Here is an 18,920-nt window from a genome sequence, read left to right on the forward strand (position 1 = left end):
AGGGAATAGGAATATGGATTCTCTATTGGACTCCATCAGGCTGCATTCACACACAGTGTTTAGTATGGTTATGAAATATTTCCACCTGGTGACCAAATGTACCATTTCAGGAACGTTTTTATATTACTTGCTGCACTTACCTAGAAACAACACCCATTTTTATGTCAAAAGCCATATGCCCCATCACACCCGTGTCTGCCTAACGTCATGCCCCATGTTTGCCCCTGTGTGCGTGAGATCTAGCATGGCGTTTCTGCCTCACCAATTGTAATATGGAGCTGTAGGGGAAACATGCCGCCATACAGGGTCATTATAGTGTAAAAAGAAGAATGGTTAACCTCAATAATCCATCTTATTAGATGGACTAATAAAAACATTAGGTGTGGTCTACACAGAGCAACACAACCACACTCGTAGTCCAGACCTTGCGCACTAAGGACATGCCATGAGTTGGTAGTCCGCCATATGTATTATATAAAGGGAAACATCACTCCCCTCTTTATAAGTCATGGCTTTTCATTGGCATAATGCATACTTTTGCAGGCTTCTGCAATCTGTGGGTCATTCCTGCCGCACACATCAGATATTTATGTCTTGTGGCTGTTTGCACGTTGTATGTGTGACCGTCGTCTTGCACAAATTATTATCTGCGTTTGTCACTATGTTCTTATGTGAAGTTGTTCCAGAAACCCCTCCAATGACGGATGTGTACATAGACATGTGGCCGCCATTTGTATGAATGTGAGGCCCGAGTTATAACTTTATTCTCTACTGCCCATAACTTTCCTCTTTACTGTCTTCAGGTGAGGAGCCTCCAGACTTCAGACCTCCTCACACAGGACCGAGGGAGCCCGATGAAGACACAGATATGGAGTTCTTACCCAAGTTGGACCAGGGGTATGTAAAAATAACCATTATATTATATTAAAGATAGAGTTGAGCAAAAAGATTTTCAGGACCTTGGTCCAGTGTCCACATCATGACGTCATTACATAGTCCATCGCAGGGGCCTTGTGATCACAAGAGGTGCCTATGATGTCAATATCAAGTTCACACAAGCCTAGTGTCAACATAATCGGCCGGCACTTGAATGCCGACATCCTCAGTGCCTCTCGTGGTTATTAGGCCTCCATACCGTCATGACATGGACACCAGACCAGGGGCCTGTGAATCCTTTTGCTTAGGGCTGTATAAGTCCACTTGTCACACTTCAAAGCAACCCTTTGTAAGTGAGTCCCTACTCTTTTAGGCTCAGGCCACACATAGACCCTCAACAACAAAATCACTCATCGAACACTGAGCCACAACCACCGCCCAAGTCACATCCAACTCATTGCACCCCAGTGGCCTCCAACCACCAACACATAACCCAAATGGGAAAACCATGTCACAAAGAACCTTAGATGTCATAATGATTGATGCCCACTATCATAACAACATGGTATCGGACAGGGGAGCATCCCGCCAGCCCAATAACTCTACCACACCAGCATCCATCAACACTAAGTGAGCAGATCGCAAAAAGCTCACCTTTCAACGTGGCCTCTGTTACCTCGTTAAGTGATACCATAGAAGACTGTTATTTTCATGTCCCAAAAATAATTTTTTTCCCTTTATAGAGTTGGATCACCTGCAATACCCAGAATTCCCTGTGTCACTCCCGAAACTGTCATACTTAAAAAGGAGGATGATGAACCGGTAAATAATACAAGCGTAAGCAGTGTGTATTTATAGGGGTACTTATAGATCATTGCTGGAAGAAAACGCTTTTTCATGCGGGCGAGTTCATGTCCTTCATCAGTTTTTCCTTTACCCTGTATCACTAAAAATGGCTGAATATAGACACCAAAAAGCAAAAAAAAATCATGAGTTAACATACAAGATGGGGGGTCTAATATGCAGTGAGTGTTCAGGCAGGTAAATTTAGGGGCCCAAGGCAGTAGATTTATTTATGCAGATATATTGATTAGTTCCAATAGTTGTGGATTTTGTATGAACAAGAAGGGACATCTGATCAGTAGATGGACATGGGATCAGTAGAGGGACACGGGATCAGTAGAGGGACACGGGATCAGTAGAGGGACACGGAATCAGTAGAGGGGTACTGGGATCAGAAGAGGGGTACTGGGATCAGAAGAGGGACACTGGGATCAGTAGAGAGACAGTGGATCATTAGAGGGACAGTGGATCAGTAGAGAGACAGTGGATCAGTAGCGGGACAGTGGATCAGTAGCGGGACAGTGGACCGGTAGAGGGGCATGGGACCAGTAGCAGGGCACTGGGTTAATAGAGGGACAGCGGGTCAGTAGACTGATACTGGATCAGTAGAGAGACAGTGGATCAGTAGAGAGACAGTGGATCAGTAGAGGGACATGGGATCAGTAGAGGGACACGGGATCAGTAGAGGGACACGAGATCAGTAGAGTGACACGGGATCAGTAGAGTGACACGGGATCAGTAGAGTGACACGGGATCAGTAGAGTGACAGTGGATCAGTAGGGGGACAGTGGATCAGTAGTGGGACAGTGGATCAGTAGTGGGACAGTGGATCAGTAGCGGGACAGTGGATCAGTAGCGGGACAGTGGATCAGTAGCGGGACAGTGGATCAGTAGAGGAACACGGGACCAGTAGAGGGACACGGGACCAGTAGAAGGGCACTGGGTTAATAGAGGGACAGCGGGTCAGTAGACTGATACTGGATCAGTAGAGAGACACTGGATCAGTAGAGGGAGTTAGTACAAGGAAACTGCATGTGTAGAAGGACACTGGGTTTGTAGAGGGACAATGAGTCAGTAGAAGCAGTCAGAGGGACACTGGATTAGTAAAGGGGCACTGGATCAGTAGAGGGACACTGGATCAGTAGAGGGACACCGGATCAGTAGGGGGACACTGGATCAGTAGGGGGACAGTGGGTCAGTAGAGGAACACGGGACCAGTAGAGGGACACGGGACCAGTAGAGGGACACGGGACCAGTAGAAGGGCACTGGGTTAATAGAGGTACAGCAGGTCAGTAGACTAATACTGGATCAGTAGAGAGACACCAGATCAGTAGAGGGACATGGGATCAGTAGAGGGACATGGGATCAGTAGAGGGACATGGGATCAGTAGAGGGACATGAGATCAGTAGAAGGGCATGGGACCAGTAGAAGGGCATGGGACCAGTAGAAGGGCACTGGGTTAATAGAGGGACAGCGGGTCAGTAGACTGATACTGTAACAGTAGAGAGACTCTGGATCAGTAGAGGGAGTTAGTACAGGGAAAGAGCTTGTGTAGAAGGACACTGGGTTTGTAGAGGGACACTGAGTCAGTAGAAGCAGTCAGAGGGACACTGGATCAATAGAGGGACACTGGATCAGTAGAGGGACAGCATGTCAGTAGTGGGAAATCACATCAGTAGAAGGACACCAGATCAGTAGATGGCCACTGGGTCAATAGAGGGACAGTGGGTCAGTAGAGGAACAATGGATCAGTAGAGGGGTACTGGATCAGTAGAGGGACACCTAATCAGTAGTGAGACACCAGGTCAGTAGAAGGATGTTGGGGAGCTATATGTATGAGCATGAGTACAGGGGACACATAAATGCGTGCATCAATATTTTAATGCCAAATTTGCAATATATGCAACCCTAGGCCCCTATGCTTACAAGCTTCCTTTTTTGTTAATGGTCACATAATCGATGGCATTAAGTTACATAATTTCAAAGCCTGAGGTGAAAGGTACTCCCAAAGTGGTGACCCTGTGATCACCCAAAAAATAACTTGAGTGGTAAACCCATTTGATAATTAGGATGCCGTTATAAATGCATAATACCCAGAATACTTGGGGGCACAGTGGTCACCAATAAATGTCTCAGGATTGTAGGCAAAATACACATGGGGCATAATGACTGAGACATGAACACATCTTCCATAACATGTTAAGTAGTAGTGCCTTGATGATGGACTGTAGAGTAGACGTTAGTGGTGACATCCATTATTGCCATCAGCAGTCTATGGTGACGTCATCATGGAATAACTGGTCCCTCTAGTTCCTGAGCTGTTGGGGCAGTAGGTAAATCTTAGTAAATGCTTGGGGTGGAAGCTAAAAGAAAACCTTTCCTCCTAATTAACTAATCATAGTTCATTATTTTGCCTGCTCCCTCTCATTCTCTGGCTGCCCACTATTGGGTGGCCCAAAACTAAAAATGTTTCTCTCTTGTTTCAGTTGTCTAGAGAATTAGACGATGAATCTCTGATCCCCAGCAGTCCCGCCACCGAGACATCGGACAATATCAGTCCTGTGGCCAGTCCTGTCCATACTGGGTGAGTGACGAGTAGGACGCAGTGGAGATCTCTGCTTTTCAATATAATGCCACTGCATAACATGGCGCTAGAGTGCATACAGAGGCGGGCAGTGCCACCTGTGCCTTGGTGCCTGCAAGAACCCAAAGGCCACATGGTAGCTTTTGTAGATTTTGCATTCGAACCCTCAAATCTCATGTTACCCCTTTATCTGCACATTAAAACTTAGTATTTAGAAAGCACTGTAATAAGCCATAGTGTCCTGATGGCAGAAGCGAGGGATGGGGCATAATTGAATTCAGCATGCCCTATTCTTTCTTCTCAAAAGAGAGAGGTGACTCCCAAAGAGGTCTGAAAGAAATGTATTCCCCTCTCCCCATTGAGAGTATTAATATGGGAGAGTAGAAAGGAATAGCTACCTAAATAGTATGGCCACCTTTAAGTTGCACATTGCCCATTAGTAAATTCCACCATTTTTTGGGGAATCCATTAACTTTTACACATTAGACCATCATCAGCCAAACCAGACCATGTCGTAAGGTTCGGCTGACAATCTAATGTGTATGGGGCCGACAGATCATATAGGGGAAAATAAGGATCTGACATGTCCAATTTGGGACTGCCGATACTATTGTTCTCCAAGAGATAAGCCGCGGCCAGAGATGTCCGATGGCAGCTCTCTTCTATCGTATAGAGCACTCGGCTGAGAGAGTATGGGAGAGTCGGGTGAGATATCAGACTACAGGCCCCATATACATTACAATAAATTTGGGCAAAATTCCCGATTATGGACAGAATGGATGAATTTCTTGTTTGCCTTGGGGTCTCCCATCCAGACCTTTTGTCATCAGATGAGATGTATACATAGGCCCCCCATACACACTGGATGATGTTGGGGACCATAGTTGGAATTCAGTCTTCCTATCCTTTTTTTTGATGGGGAGCTAAGTCATTGTCAGAGGTGTCGGAGTGCGGATCTCCCATAGAGAACACAGGAACGCTCTGCCGATCTACGCTCTCCTCTTTGTCGGGAGAGAGCTGTCTGCAAACAATAGTTTGGCCACCGCTATCTAAAGTGTATGGCCGACTTCACTCCCCTTGCCCTGTTCGACATATTATTGACCTTGTCCCAAGTTCATGTGTTTGAAGAGTTTGGGAGAGATGTCCAGTCATTCAGTCGATGGCTAACAACTATGGAAGGAGCATGGATAAAACCAACTCAATACTCTTTTTTTTTAAAGGCGTTGTCCACGTTTGAGGACAGTTTGGTTTTTTTTTTCTGTTTCGTATCGCATAAATTTTTGGCTACAAATCCTTTTTGTAATTGTGTTTCCTAAACAATTTTGCACCAATTTAAACAATTTTTGAACCAATTTCGCCTATACCCTTCGTGTTTATTGCTAACTGTAGAAATGAGTTAACAGAGAATCTGTCAGCGAGCTTGTTTTAACCCTCCAATGGAAGAGTTTCTAACTCGTCTCTGCTTTATTTTTAGATGCTCTCAGTTGATTTATGACCATAGTCTACATCAAAACTTGAATGTGCAAGGAAACAAAGAGCTTGTAAAAGCCAAATAATGCAAAAATGTTTAATAAAATAGCATTGCAACAATAATTTTTAGCCCCAAACAAATGCATTTAAGTGATTAAAAAAAAGAAAAATTGTCGACAAGGGTGAATAATCCTTTTAACGCAGTCACCCCAGAGGTCTGGCTTCTGGAACCTTATGGATGATGCTGATACGTACATGTGTCTTAGGTCTTAGGCATGAAGTATATACTTTACCTAAATATCTATATAGATTTGCAAAATATTTTTTCCCTGTTTTCAGTCCTGGCAATAAGACAAAAAAAATTAAATAGGATAAACTTGGGATGTATAAATATAGCTTGTGCACACCAGAACAGGTTTATAGTAGGTGAATGTTACAGAAAAGCAGCCCCGCAATCTCAACAAGTATTGTGCCGCAGATGGTGTTTTCACATGCCGCCATCAGTAGCTGTCATAAATCTGCTTTAGCAATAAATGTTGGACGACCGCAGGATGGATTATGCAACAAATATTCATGAATTTGCATCAAAGACAAAAGAAACCTCATACATATGGCAAGCGGGGACCATGGTGATGCAAAACTGATGCTGCCATTTTATTCTCCATGCCAGCTTTTAAGTAGTTTATCACTCATAGAGTATTACAAACTCTTAAAGTGGGCCTGTGTATAATTTGTATCCTGTATTTTTCACCAGTTTTCCCCTCTGCGGACTACATATTTAATTTGTCGCTGAGCTAGTGGATGGAAACTAGCTACTATGATGTCTCCCATACACGGCACACATAGATATGAGGGATTCCTTTTCTTCTGTCTTTATCTAGCACATGTTCAGGATCTGCAGCAGTATGGAGGACATTATGAAGCAGTCCTGAGCAGTATAGCTGTGACTCCAGTTGCAGAGTAAAATAAAACACTTACTAGAAAGCAGCAGCATGGAGGACACTATACAACATTACTGAATAGTGTAGCTGTGAATCTAGTTCTGGGGTGAGATAAAATTACTAGAAAACAGCAACATGGAGGACATCAAACAGCAGTACATTTAGTATATTTACTAGAATGCAGCAGCATAGAGGATAGCATATAGTAATACTCTGCCGTGTAGCTGTGAATCTAGCTCTGGAATGAAATTAAATACTTACTAGTGTGCAGCAGTGGACATCATACAGTAATACTGAGCAGTGAAGTTGTGAATTCAGTTCTGGTTTTAGCTAAAACACTTACTAGAAAGAAGCAGCACGGAGAACAACATACAGCATTACTGAGTAATATAGCTGTGAAATTAGCTGTTGGGTGAGATAAAACAATTACCAGAAGGCAGCAGCATGTAGGACATCATATAGAAGTACTGAGCAGTGTAGCTGTGAATCCTGCTCTGGAGTGAAATAAAACACTTGCTAGTAAGCTGCAGCATGAAGGACATCAAACAGGAGTACTGAGCAGTGTAGCTGTGAATCTAGCTGTGGGATGAGATCAGTCGCTAGAAAGCAGCAGCATTGGGGACATCATACAGCTGCACTGAACAGTGAAATTGTGAATCCAGCTCTGGGGTAAGATAAAACACTTACTAGAAAACAGCTGCATGGAGGACATCATACAGCAGTACTAAGCAGTGTAGCTGTAACTCTAGACCTGTGGTGAGATATAAATACTGCGGCATGGAGGACATCATATAGCAGTACTAAACAGTGTAGCTGTGAATCCAGCTCTAGAGTGCAATAAAGCACTGGTAAGCAACAGCATGGAGGACATCATACAGGAGTACTGAGCAGTATAGCTGTGAATCTAGCTCTACAGTGAGATAAAACACTAGAAAGTTGCCACACAATCTATCTGCTTGTTTCCCTCTGCTCCTCTCCCTCACCTTCTCATTGACTTCAATAGGCAGCTGTAATGTGATCCCTCAACAAGCTGGTAATCAATTTTATTATAACCAGGATGGATTTTAGCAGTTTTTCTTACTCAAGAAATGTTTATTAAAAAAAAATATTCAGGGTTAACAGCATTTGTTTGGAAAAAAAACAAGCAACATTGTCATATTACATCATACACATAAGCAATACAAACAAACCTTTGCATTTTCCCATAAAGAAAAATTCTTTAAACCAAGACCACCCCCTCTTCCTCCCCACCCAAAATCCAACAATTCCCCCCTCACTTTCTGGGGGGGATCCCGACACTAAATCAATGTTTCTTATAATATTAATACGTTAAGCAACACATCCCTCGCCAACTCCTCGGAGACAACCCTAGGGCATCTAATCCAATTACCCCAAATTTAGCCTTTGCTCCCCTTTTAATGTACACCTTCTTTTCCATCAGTATTGTATTGTTTAGACATTATATTAGTTCATCTATCGTGGGAGGATCATTTGCTAACCAGTTCTTGGCTACAGCTTTCCTGGCGTGATAAAATATTTTGATTATGGCCAGCTGGAATGGACCTGGACCTACCTAATCCCCAATAAGGCCCAAAATACAAGTCTTAGGGTTAAATGAAATCTGAAGACCATAGACTTCCATGACTAATTTTCCAGCATTTTCTCACAGCTTAGCCAATTTGGGGCAAGACCAAAACATATGGATTAAGTCCGCGCCTTCCTCCCTGCATCTCAGACAAACATCGTCTCCTCTGAGGCCCATCTTACATAATGCTTTGGAGGTCCTGTAGAATAATCGAGACCTTCTCAGGGCCGTATTAATGGAGATCTTCCCCATCAATTCAAGGATAACTTCCCACTCCTCCATAGAGATGTTTCTCACATCTCTCTCCCATCTATCTTTAACCAAGGCATTTTAGCTAGTTGTTCAGTGTTTTTCAATGTTTTTTATATTCACCTGTGCTACGTAATTGTCCAAAGTTTATTGAATGGACTTTTTGTTGCAGATTTTTAGTCAGTTTTATGGTAGATGCCCGAGGTGGATCAATGCGTGGAAGCCGTCACAATGGTCTGAGGGTTATTATACCACCTAGGACTTGTGCCGCACCCACCAGAATAACATGTCGCCTTGTAAAACCACAAAAGCTGAACTGCCCGCCTCCACTGGGTGAAGAAGAGGGTCTGACCAGCAGGATCATCGCTCTGGGTCCTACTGGGGCTCAGTTTCTTAGGTGGGTTCCTTAGTGTTGTATCAGAATTCCTAGCTCTTTTTCCTAATTGTCTTAATGATGTATATTTTTCACTCCCATACTTGTAGCCCGGTGGTGGTGGAGATCCCTCACTTTTCCTCGGTGGGACGCGGTGATCGAGAACTTGTTATCCTGCGTAGTGATAACGGGTCAGTGTGGAAAGAACATCAGAATCGTTATGGGAAGGAATATCTGGAGGAGGCACTGAGTGGCATGGATGAAGGTAAGATGTGTGGTTCTTAACCAAAGGAATGGTTATTCTTCCCTATTTAGAAGAATAAATGTTGATCTGAGTTCCAAATAATTATATTAGCTTCCTTATGTTATGGCTGGGTAATGGTTTTGGACACCCACCAATTTTTTAAGGGCTATTGCCATCTCCATAAATAGGTATTGTCAGGAAGTACTTTTATATACAAGCAATTTTGCAATTTACTATCTGTTAAAATTTTCAACCCTTCTTGAGATATTAACACTTTTCTTTTATTTACAGCTCGTTGCCTTGGAAACCGTCCACTGCTGCTCAGAACATGCGCAATGTTTACACGTTCCCACATGCGCAATGTTTACACTTTCCTCTCCAAGGAACTTGTGGGCACTGTTTTGAAGCTGGTCAGATCGTTGGAGTGCGCTGTTACCTTCTCATCTCGGCCAGCTTCAGTGGAATGCTGACATGCTAGACAGCAGCGATGGTCGGTCTCCTAGGAAACGAGCTGTAAACAAAAGAAAAGTGTAAATATCTCAAGAGCGGCTGAAAATTTTACTAAGCAGTAAATTGCAAAACTGCTCGCATTCAACAATACTCATATATCAAACTGGGAATTACCCCTTAAATTTTAGACACTCCCCAACAATCAGCTGATCAAAGGGTTTCTCACTACTTGGACAACTAGTGATCAACTGTAATCTGTAGAAGGACAACTCCCATTGAAATCACTGTGTTTTCTGAGTATTACATGGACGTGCTGGTCCTCCAGAGTAAGCGAAACTCTTTGCACCTGCTGATGGTCATGACCCATTAAATCAGTATTCCCTCAAAGAATACTTAAAGGGAATCGGTCAGAAGGTTTTTGCTTTCTCATCTGAAAGCGTAATGTAGGCAAAGAGACCCTGAATCCAATGATGTATCACTTAGATTACTGGGCTCAGTAGTTCTTACACTATCAGTGTTGTTAGATTTAGGCCATGTGCCCACGTAGTGTTTTTGCGGCGTTTTTACGGCTGCGAAAACGCTTGTAAAACCATCTGCCATGCAAAGCAATGTGAATTCGGATGTGCTGTGCACATGATGCGCTAATTTGCGCGCCGAATTCGCATTGCGTTGCAAAACGCAGCATGACCATTTCTGCCGCGATTACGCTGCAAATTCGCGGCCATTGAGGAACATTGAAACGCAGCAAACCCGCAGGTATATGTGGATTTGCTGCATTTCAATTAAATTCAATGGCCGCGAATTTGCAGCGTAATCGCGGTGCGTGTGGTACCCGGGATGAAGAAGAGACTACAACTCCTCTCCATCCCGGCTACCACGCGGTGAAAAAAAGAAATAAAAAAGTTAAAAATACACAAAACCTGTATATTCACCTCTCCGGCAGCCCCCGGTCTGCTCCCGGCTGCGTCCTCTCTCCTTGGCGTCCCGTCCCGTGTACTGTCAGGACCTGCGGTGACATCATTTAGTCACCTGATGGTCACGCGACCGCTGACGACGGCAGTCAGGTGATGGTCGCGTGACCATCAGCTGACTAAATGACGTCACCGCAGGTCCTGACAGTACACTGCGGGACGCCGAAGAGAGAGGACGCGGCTGGGAGCAGACTGGAGCAGACCGGAGAGGTGAGTATACAGGTTTTTTTTTATTTTTAACGTTTTAATTCTCTGTTTTTTTTTACTATAGATGCAGCATTTAAAGCATCAGTTGTTCACACATTATAAATCCATGCCGGTTGAATGGATTTATATTGTGTGACCAACTTGTCAAGCACTTTTCCAAGTGATGCTCAAAATCGCTTGGAAAACTGCTTGAAAAACTCATGCAAAAACGCATGTAAAAACGCTTAAAAAACGCTTCTCTCTGGCAGAAAAAACGCATGTAAATCTGCCAGAGAGAGGCAAAAACGCTCTGCATCAAATCTGCTACGTGGGCACATAGCCTTAGAGTGAAGTAGAACTGAGGAAGCTAACCCCGCCCACACCAGGCTCTGTATATACAATGTCCATAGACAGTGAGCTGCCTATCACAGGAGAGGGCGGAGTCGGACCAGGGCTCACCCAACCAGCTAGTCACAGCGATGATAAGCTACTGGTGCTAAAACAATCATTATAAGCAAACCAAACCACAGAGCTTGATAAGAGAGGCATCGCTGAAATCTGTGTTTTAACCCCTACAGCATACTGTCTTCAGATTACATAGCAAAAACCTGCAGACCAATTCCCTTTAAGAAAGGTTTTCGAAGCCAGAATACCTCTTTTTTATGGTTACACTTTTATATCTTTGGAGAGTTGATATTTTTGGGCAAGGGATTTTAGAGTTATCATTTGGAGACCGTTGTTTGCTGTATGACTTTTTACTATACTTACCAAATCTTGCTTTCCTATCAGCAACTTATCTTAAGGTCCCCATACACATAAGGTAAAAGTCAATGCTGATTTTCTTGGGAACGTCGGAACATTCAATGTGTATGGAGGTACCCTAACTCTCTCCAACACATTGTCAGGGCACATAAGTATCGGGTTGGTTGTAAATTAATTTTTTTCAGCAGGAAGATAAGGTGCTTCCTGGTAATTCTCTCTCATAGAGAACACCGGAGCGAACATCCCTCTGCATGGGGTATTCAGGATAGAAAGCTGTCAGCCGAACTTACTGGCCAACAGCTATCTACTGTGTATGACCAGATTAAAAAGAAATAGCGGGATTTCACCACCCAAATTACTTATTAGCACATGTAGTTCTTTGTAAGACAAGTCCAGCAATACCTTTGCATGGCCAGTCCATTCCAGCCCCGACGCGCGTTTCGGCAAACGAGCCTTTGTCATGGGAAAAACGTGTGCGGTATAAAAAAGGACCGCCAACCAATAAGATTGCCCAGTCAATAACAAGCCTCCATGCGTCTGCAGCTGAGAATATTATTGTGGCGCTAAGAAACTACCCAAGGATGCTATGCGCCGACAGGAAATGACGTCTGGTACCCATGGTAACCAGAATGCCTGGCAGCAGAAAAGTGAATACTGATGGCGCCAACCGCATACCCAAGAATGCAGTGCGGCGGCCGGAAGTGACGCGTGCGTACCCATGGTAACCAGGACGCACACCAGCGGCGGCATCATCTGAATGACGGTGAGGCCACTTTGCCGAAACGCGCGTCGGGACTGGTGCGCTGGTGGCAGTGACTGAAGGGTGGCTCCTCTATTTACAGGTAGATTATTTCTCATATATGTGCATGATGTATAATTATGTATTAATTATGTACCTACTATTGTTATGACACTGGTGGTGTCATATTTCACCATACTATATAATACCTATCAGTTACCCTCAGGAGTCCTAATGAATTTTCACAGGACTATGAAGAGATTGCTTCCACTATGCACGTCATTTTAATACACTTTGTGGTTTCTATGTATGTTCATCCACTAAATTACTTAATTGTATTTGCATAATAAAATTTATATTTTTGATAAAAAAATATTTTTCTTTGGATCATCAATTCATGTAAAGATATTGCTGGACTTGTCTTTGAAAGAGCTACATAGACATATACATAGTTTGGGGGGTGAAATCCTGTTGATAGATTTCCTTTAAGGGTATGCCGATGCACTAGAAAAGCCAGTGATGTATACATCAGATGTATCCATAGGTCCCCATTCACCCAATGAAGGTCCTTTTGGCCTTGGTTGGGCTGGTTTATGTTGGTATACCATTGTGATTGCTTGTGCTAACCTCTATGTATTACACTCTGGTCTCAGAGCTGGAGAGTGAGGAGGAGTTACATAAGAAGCGCCTTTGTCGTATCGTCACCACCGACTTTCCGCTCTACTTTGTGGTGATGTCACGGGTATGTCAAGATTGTGAACTCATCGGGCCAGAAGGGGGAGTTCTGAAAAGCCGGCTTGTACCCCAAGTTCAGGCCACCTTCCCCCCAACTGCTGTAACCAAGAAAGTGAAGTTATCATTGCAAGTAAGTAGCCCCCTAAAACTGGACATGAAAGACTATGACTAAGCTAGGACTTCACGTCAATAATAGTCGTGTGACATGAAGACCTACTGTGATGAGGTCCTTGCAAAAAACACTTTTGGGTCTTTGGTTGCAGGTAACAAGTTGCAATATCTATAGGTTTTAATGCAAGTTGCAATGTCCTGTGCAACATAACTGCGTTTTTTACAGCTCGCATAACTGCAAGTCACGGACAAGTTGTACAAGTTGAGGGCTACATGGTCACATGAGTCGCGTGACTAAGATCACAGTGTCGTGTTGTGACGTCGCATCTAATTATTTCCTATGATGGTGCATTTCGACCTGCAGAGTCGCAAATGTTTCCGAATTCGTCCACTTGTTTTCTTTCTGGTCGCATGGAGCTCATTTGCCATGCAGTTCAATATAATTTGCATACAGTTGTTACTTAGCTGTTATTTTTACGGCATAATTGAAGCTATAAAGACTGAAGACTACTTTGGGGGCAAAGTCGTGTGTGACCTGTGACCAAAAATCCTTCTGCATGGATGGTTTTCTCAGCAGTCTCGTTGCAATCGCAGTTTGTCAAGTGTCGCAACTTAAGCCCATTGGCAATGCAATGCGACACTGCAAAATTGATGTCGTCTGCACCAGCCTAAGTGATTTTGGTCATGCAACTTGTCTGAGACTTGCTGTCACATGATCGGTGTTATCGTCTAGCACTAGCCTAGCCTGTACTAGCCCAATGGGGAGTCTAGTAACATTTAATCTCTGGTGTCCTCTTAGGCTCAACCAGTGCCAGATGATCTGGTTTCTCGGTTGCTTGGAAATCAAGCAACTTTTGGCCCCATTGTCACCGTGGAACCAAGACGTAGGAAATTTCACCGACCGATAGGTCTGCGCATACCACTGCCGCCAACCTGGAAAGATAACCCTCGAGACAGTGGAGAGGGGGACACCACCAGCCTGAGACTCCTATGCAGCGTCACAGGTGAAGGATCTGGCACTCATGAGACAATTTCTTTTGACTAAAGCCTTCATTTTTCTATTTCACATTTTCTTCTCCTACTCATCAGGTGGAACAGCTCCTGCTCAGTGGGAAGACATTACCGGGACTACTAAATTAGTATATGCCAATGAATGTGCCAATTTTACAACCAATGTTTCTGCCAGGTAAAACAGAATTGTATGACTGTATGAGCCACTCATTCTAGCAGTTCTCTTATTTTAAGACCTTTTACCATCTCGGCAGGTTCTGGCTCTCGGACTGTCCCCGGACGGCTGAGGCAGTTTCCTTCTCCACCCAGCTCTACAAGGAACTTAGCGCCGTTCCATATACTGCGCGATTCGTAGTATTTGCCAAAATGGCAGACGGACGAGAAGGACGTCTACGATGCTATTGTATGACAGGTGACAAGTTGGAGAAGACTCTGGAGCAACATGAGAACTTTTCAGAGGTGGCACGTAGCCGGGACATCGAGGTACACAGAAGACTAGAGTTTATCAGCAGCTAAGGTCCCCAGAGTCTATAAAAACTAGAATGTAAAGGCGTATTTCTTTGATGGTGGACTATAACCATCCAAAAAGTGTACCATAATGGATGATACCAACTTGGTTTAGGCATGGACCAAATGTGTGCTGATGTTTGGAGACAATCAATGACCTCACTGCCTGGCTGATATGTTTAGAAAATGCCACCCATGCTGGATACATGGAAAAGAACTAGAGTATGTAGGAATTAATTTACAGGACCTGGTCAAACGGCTGGGTCAGTAACCTGTGGCCATTGGACGGTAACTCTTGAGAACTGCCTCCTACCCGCCAACATCTATGTTGAACCCAAAATAGATACAAACCCCAGACACCCAAAGCAAAATTTCACCCAAGCTTAGACCCAAAAATCAAATTAGACCCAGACCTAAAACACTTTGGTGCCGCCACTCCATTCATTGTCTCTGGGACTATCACACTGTACTTACCTACCTCTTAGGATCAGTCAGGGTCCGAGCCCCACTCACCACAAAGTTATTATCTATCCTATGTGAAAACTTGTAATATTGGGAATAACTCTTGAACATAAATTCAGACCCTAAAATAAAAACAAATAAACCAAACCCTCAAAAAATACAATAGAAGCCCCAGAGTAAATGCAGACTCAGTCCTTAAAATGTGTTCCTACCTCAAAATAAAAACAGAACCCTGTCCAGACCCTGAATGTATATTTAGACCCCAGACTGGACCTAAAAACGAAGTTTTTATGACTCATTAGTGAAGGAAGGTAAGTAATGACAGCATCAGGACACTGCTTTCAGGAGGTTCATCTGCCCCTACAGGAAGTCTTCCATTTTTGTAGAAGTCTCCCAAACATTTTGAAAAGTTTGAAAGCTGTCCAAAGCAGATGAGCGAAAAATAAAGGACACCCCGTAAATGAGACATTAACTCCATTATTCCCTTCTATCCACAGGTAATGGATGGGACTCAACTTTTTGTGGAGTTGTCAGGGAATCTCATTCCTCTCAAGAAAGCCACGCAGCAGAGGAACTTTACCTTCCAGGCATTTAAAGAGAACAGATTGGCACTACCCATTAAGGTGAGTGAACAACTGAAAAAATCATTGTCCAGCTATAGTGATAGGTACTTTGTGTGCCGCCACATGGTGCCACCTAAAACAATGCTTCTACCTCTTTTGGTTTAAAGTGTTAGAAAGATGTCTCACGTGACTAAGACCAAAATGTCTTAAAGGGGATCGTCCTGGGTTTTTGAACTTGCTACAAGAAGTAGCAAATAATCATTACTTTTGCCACTCCTGTGATCCTTTTCATTCCTGAAGTGAATAACTCACTTGATTGCTGCAACCAATCACTGGTTTCAGCAATTACTTGTGATTGGTTGCAGCTCTCATGTAAATCATCAAAGACATACTGTAGGCTGGAAAACATATTAGTACAAGTGCAACATGTTGGTGCACGTTCACACTGTGGCCATTAACAAACACCCTCATGTAAATAATGTGGTTATGTACTCTCAGCAGAAGCGGCAAAGCACCAGCACTGAAGCAGCAGGATATTAAATGGTTCTTTTATTTTTTTGTTGGTGCACGTTCACACTGTGGCCATTAACAAACACCCTCATGTAAATAATGTGGTCATGTACTCTCAGCAGAAGAGGCAAATGACAAGCACTGGAGCAACAGGATATTAAATGGTTCCTTTTTTTTTCTTATTAGTGTAGGTTCACACTGTGACGATTAACAAACACACCCTCACATAAATAATGTGGTCATGTACTCTCAGCAGAAGCGGCAAAGGACCAACTCTGGAGCAACAGGATATTAAATGGTTCCTTTATTTTCTTGTCGGTGCACGTTCACATTGTGACCATTAACAAACACACCCTCACATAAATAATGTAGTCATGTACTCTCAGCAGAAGGGGCAAAGAACAAGCACTGGAACAGCAGGATAAAAGATGGTTCCTTTTTTTTGCTGTTTGGGAGACTTTGTAAAAAATAACTGCACTTTAAATGAATGGCAATATGAGCTGATACTCCGGAGGTTGACATTAACAAAAAATATAAATATTTTTACAGTTACGACATCACTGATAAAGTCCACAGAACTCTTTTAATTGATTTGTATACTTTGATTAATCACTTTTTCATAAAAATGTCCTCCCAAAATTTTTGTGATCACATTGATGTCCTGCTACTTGGACCCCCCTCCCAGGAATCAGCTTTAATTTGTGATAAACCGGACAGCATTTAGTTTCTTTTTCTACAGCGCCACCACAGGCAGAATAAATAATTACACAATTCCCATCCAGATGAATGGGCTGTGTTAGTACAGTCATCCCACTAAAAAAGGAACCCTTTTTGTAGAGAGAGAAAAAAAATCCCTTTAAGGCAAAATCTGTTCTAAAGCAAATCAAGTAATGATTCCACAATTATTTATAGCCTAACCGATAGGAATCCTCAAAATTATAATAAAATATTACGGTGATAATTTATTAAAATATTAAAATTTGAATTTTGTATTAGTTTCCATGAAAAAAAGATTAATGAAAAGAGAAAAGTAATAATGATACGGTAGTTATGAGATATGCAAATGAAATGTAATATATGTTCTTGCCTAGGTGCGGGACAGCAGCCGGGAACCATGTGGATCTCTCTCGTTCCTGCGCAAAACTATGAAATATGAACCGTCCCAGCAAGTCCTTTGTCATCTGAATGTCACGATGCCACAGTACACACAGGTACGACAGACACCGCAGCAAGGTTGAATGGTTTTACACTATACACTATTATTACATGCCTGGCCATAATTCACATTCACCAGCTCTCAGTCTTTTACATTGTACTCCATTTTTGTGAATTAAATATATATATATATATATATATATATATATATATATATATATATATATAAATATATATATAACACAAATAAAATATTACCAAGTGCTGTAAATACAATGTATCCTGCAATTTTCCAGTTTCGGTTTCAGAAAACTCCTGTCTCAATGTGGTTTGTGTTAAAATACAAACTGTACTTTACTCACCCTCCCCTGGTCCACGTTATTAGCCTCTGTTGCTGCTCCTGGCATCTGTTACTGTCTGCAGTGCTGATGTCACTTCGACAGTCGATGTGAATGTGACGTTGGCGCTGTAGGTGATATTAGACACTGGGAGCAGCAGCGGTGGAGACGCAGCATATGGACCTGGGGACGGTGAGTAAAGCACTTAAAAACCTGCAGCCAGGGAACAGGGGTTTTGCAAAATCATAAAACCATTGGAAATTTGTGTCTTCAACTGCAATGCATGGCAATGGATTGTTTTTTTGCTCATTTTTTATGCTGATATCACATTGATATGCTATGGATTGGGATTTGCTCCATTGAACTTAAGTCTCTCTAATCCATGTGCAAGTCCTAAAAATCCACAGCAGGTTTGCCTAGTGCCCTTTCTGACCAGGTAACAATGCCTTAGAGGGGAAATTGGAGACCCTTTTCCCTAATGAAATGCTTAAATACATTTTTTCAATATACTTCATAAATCAAGAAGAATAAACTCTGTCTAACATTGTCTTTGCCAGGTTGGAGATATTTAACTTTCTATGATTTCATTCAGTTTTTTATGTAAAAAAGTGGTAAATAACAGCCAGGATTTAATGATTTATTTTACTCAATTATATAGCGCCATTAATTCCACAGCATTTTACAGACAATATCGACACTGTCCCCATTGGGGCTCACAATCTACATTCCCTATCAGTATGTCTTTGGAGTATGGGAGGAAACTGGAGAACCCAGAGGAAACCCACGCAAACACGAGGAGAACATACAAACTCATTGCAGATGTTATCCTTGGTGGGATTTGAACCCAGGACCCCAGCGCTGCAATGCTAGCCACTGAGCCACCGTGCTATCCAGGATTCAAGCAGGAAGCCTGGGAGTCCATCTTCCCCCACCCACACATAGAGAGAGAGCCTGTGAGTCCCTCTTACCAGCACTCGCACATAGATAGAAAGCCTGTGAGTCCCTCTTCCTCCACCCACACATAGAGAGAAAGCCAGTGAGTCCATCTTCCAGCACTCACGAATAGAGAGAAAGCCTGTGAGTCTCCCTTACCAGTACTAGCACATAGAGAGAAAGCCTGTGAGTCCCTCTTCCCCACTCACACATAAAGAGAAAGTCTGTGAGTACATCTTCCCCCACTCACACATAGAGAGAAAGCCTGTGAGTCCTTCTCCCACCCACTCACACATAGAGAGAAAGCCTGTGAGTCTCCC

The 18,920-nt window shown here is 43.0% G+C and overlaps 1 protein-coding gene across 24 annotated transcripts in view; it reads left to right on the forward strand.

Moving 5' to 3' along the window:
- Positions 1 to 18,920, forward strand: part of ANK1 (ankyrin 1) — a 312,183-nt gene that overhangs the window by 229,883 nt on the left and 63,380 nt on the right. For 18 of the 24 annotated variants that reach the window (XM_073653979.1, XM_073653987.1, XM_073653985.1 and 15 more), the window contains 11 exons: positions 804 to 897; positions 1,620 to 1,713; positions 4,208 to 4,305; positions 8,723 to 8,947; positions 9,034 to 9,188; positions 12,929 to 13,140; positions 13,921 to 14,125; positions 14,211 to 14,307; positions 14,387 to 14,615; positions 15,599 to 15,724; positions 17,266 to 17,385. In XM_073653979.1, the coding sequence (XP_073510080.1) occupies positions 804 to 897; positions 1,620 to 1,713; positions 4,208 to 4,305; positions 8,723 to 8,947; positions 9,034 to 9,188; positions 12,929 to 13,140; positions 13,921 to 14,125; positions 14,211 to 14,307; positions 14,387 to 14,615; positions 15,599 to 15,724; positions 17,266 to 17,385 (1,655 nt within the window). The remainder of the gene's footprint in view (positions 1 to 803; positions 898 to 1,619; positions 1,714 to 4,207; positions 4,306 to 8,722; positions 8,948 to 9,033; positions 9,189 to 12,928; positions 13,141 to 13,920; positions 14,126 to 14,210; positions 14,308 to 14,386; positions 14,616 to 15,598; positions 15,725 to 17,265; positions 17,386 to 18,920) is intronic. The other 6 variants (XM_073653981.1, XM_073653984.1, XM_073653998.1 and 3 more) reach the window with 1 other exon arrangement.

Source organism: Phyllobates terribilis, unplaced genomic scaffold (genome assembly GCF_046119375.1).
Source record: "Phyllobates terribilis strain yellow unplaced genomic scaffold, ASM4611937v1 Scaffold_11__3_contigs__length_659146591, whole genome shotgun sequence".
NCBI lineage: Eukaryota > Metazoa > Chordata > Amphibia > Anura > Dendrobatidae > Phyllobates > Phyllobates terribilis.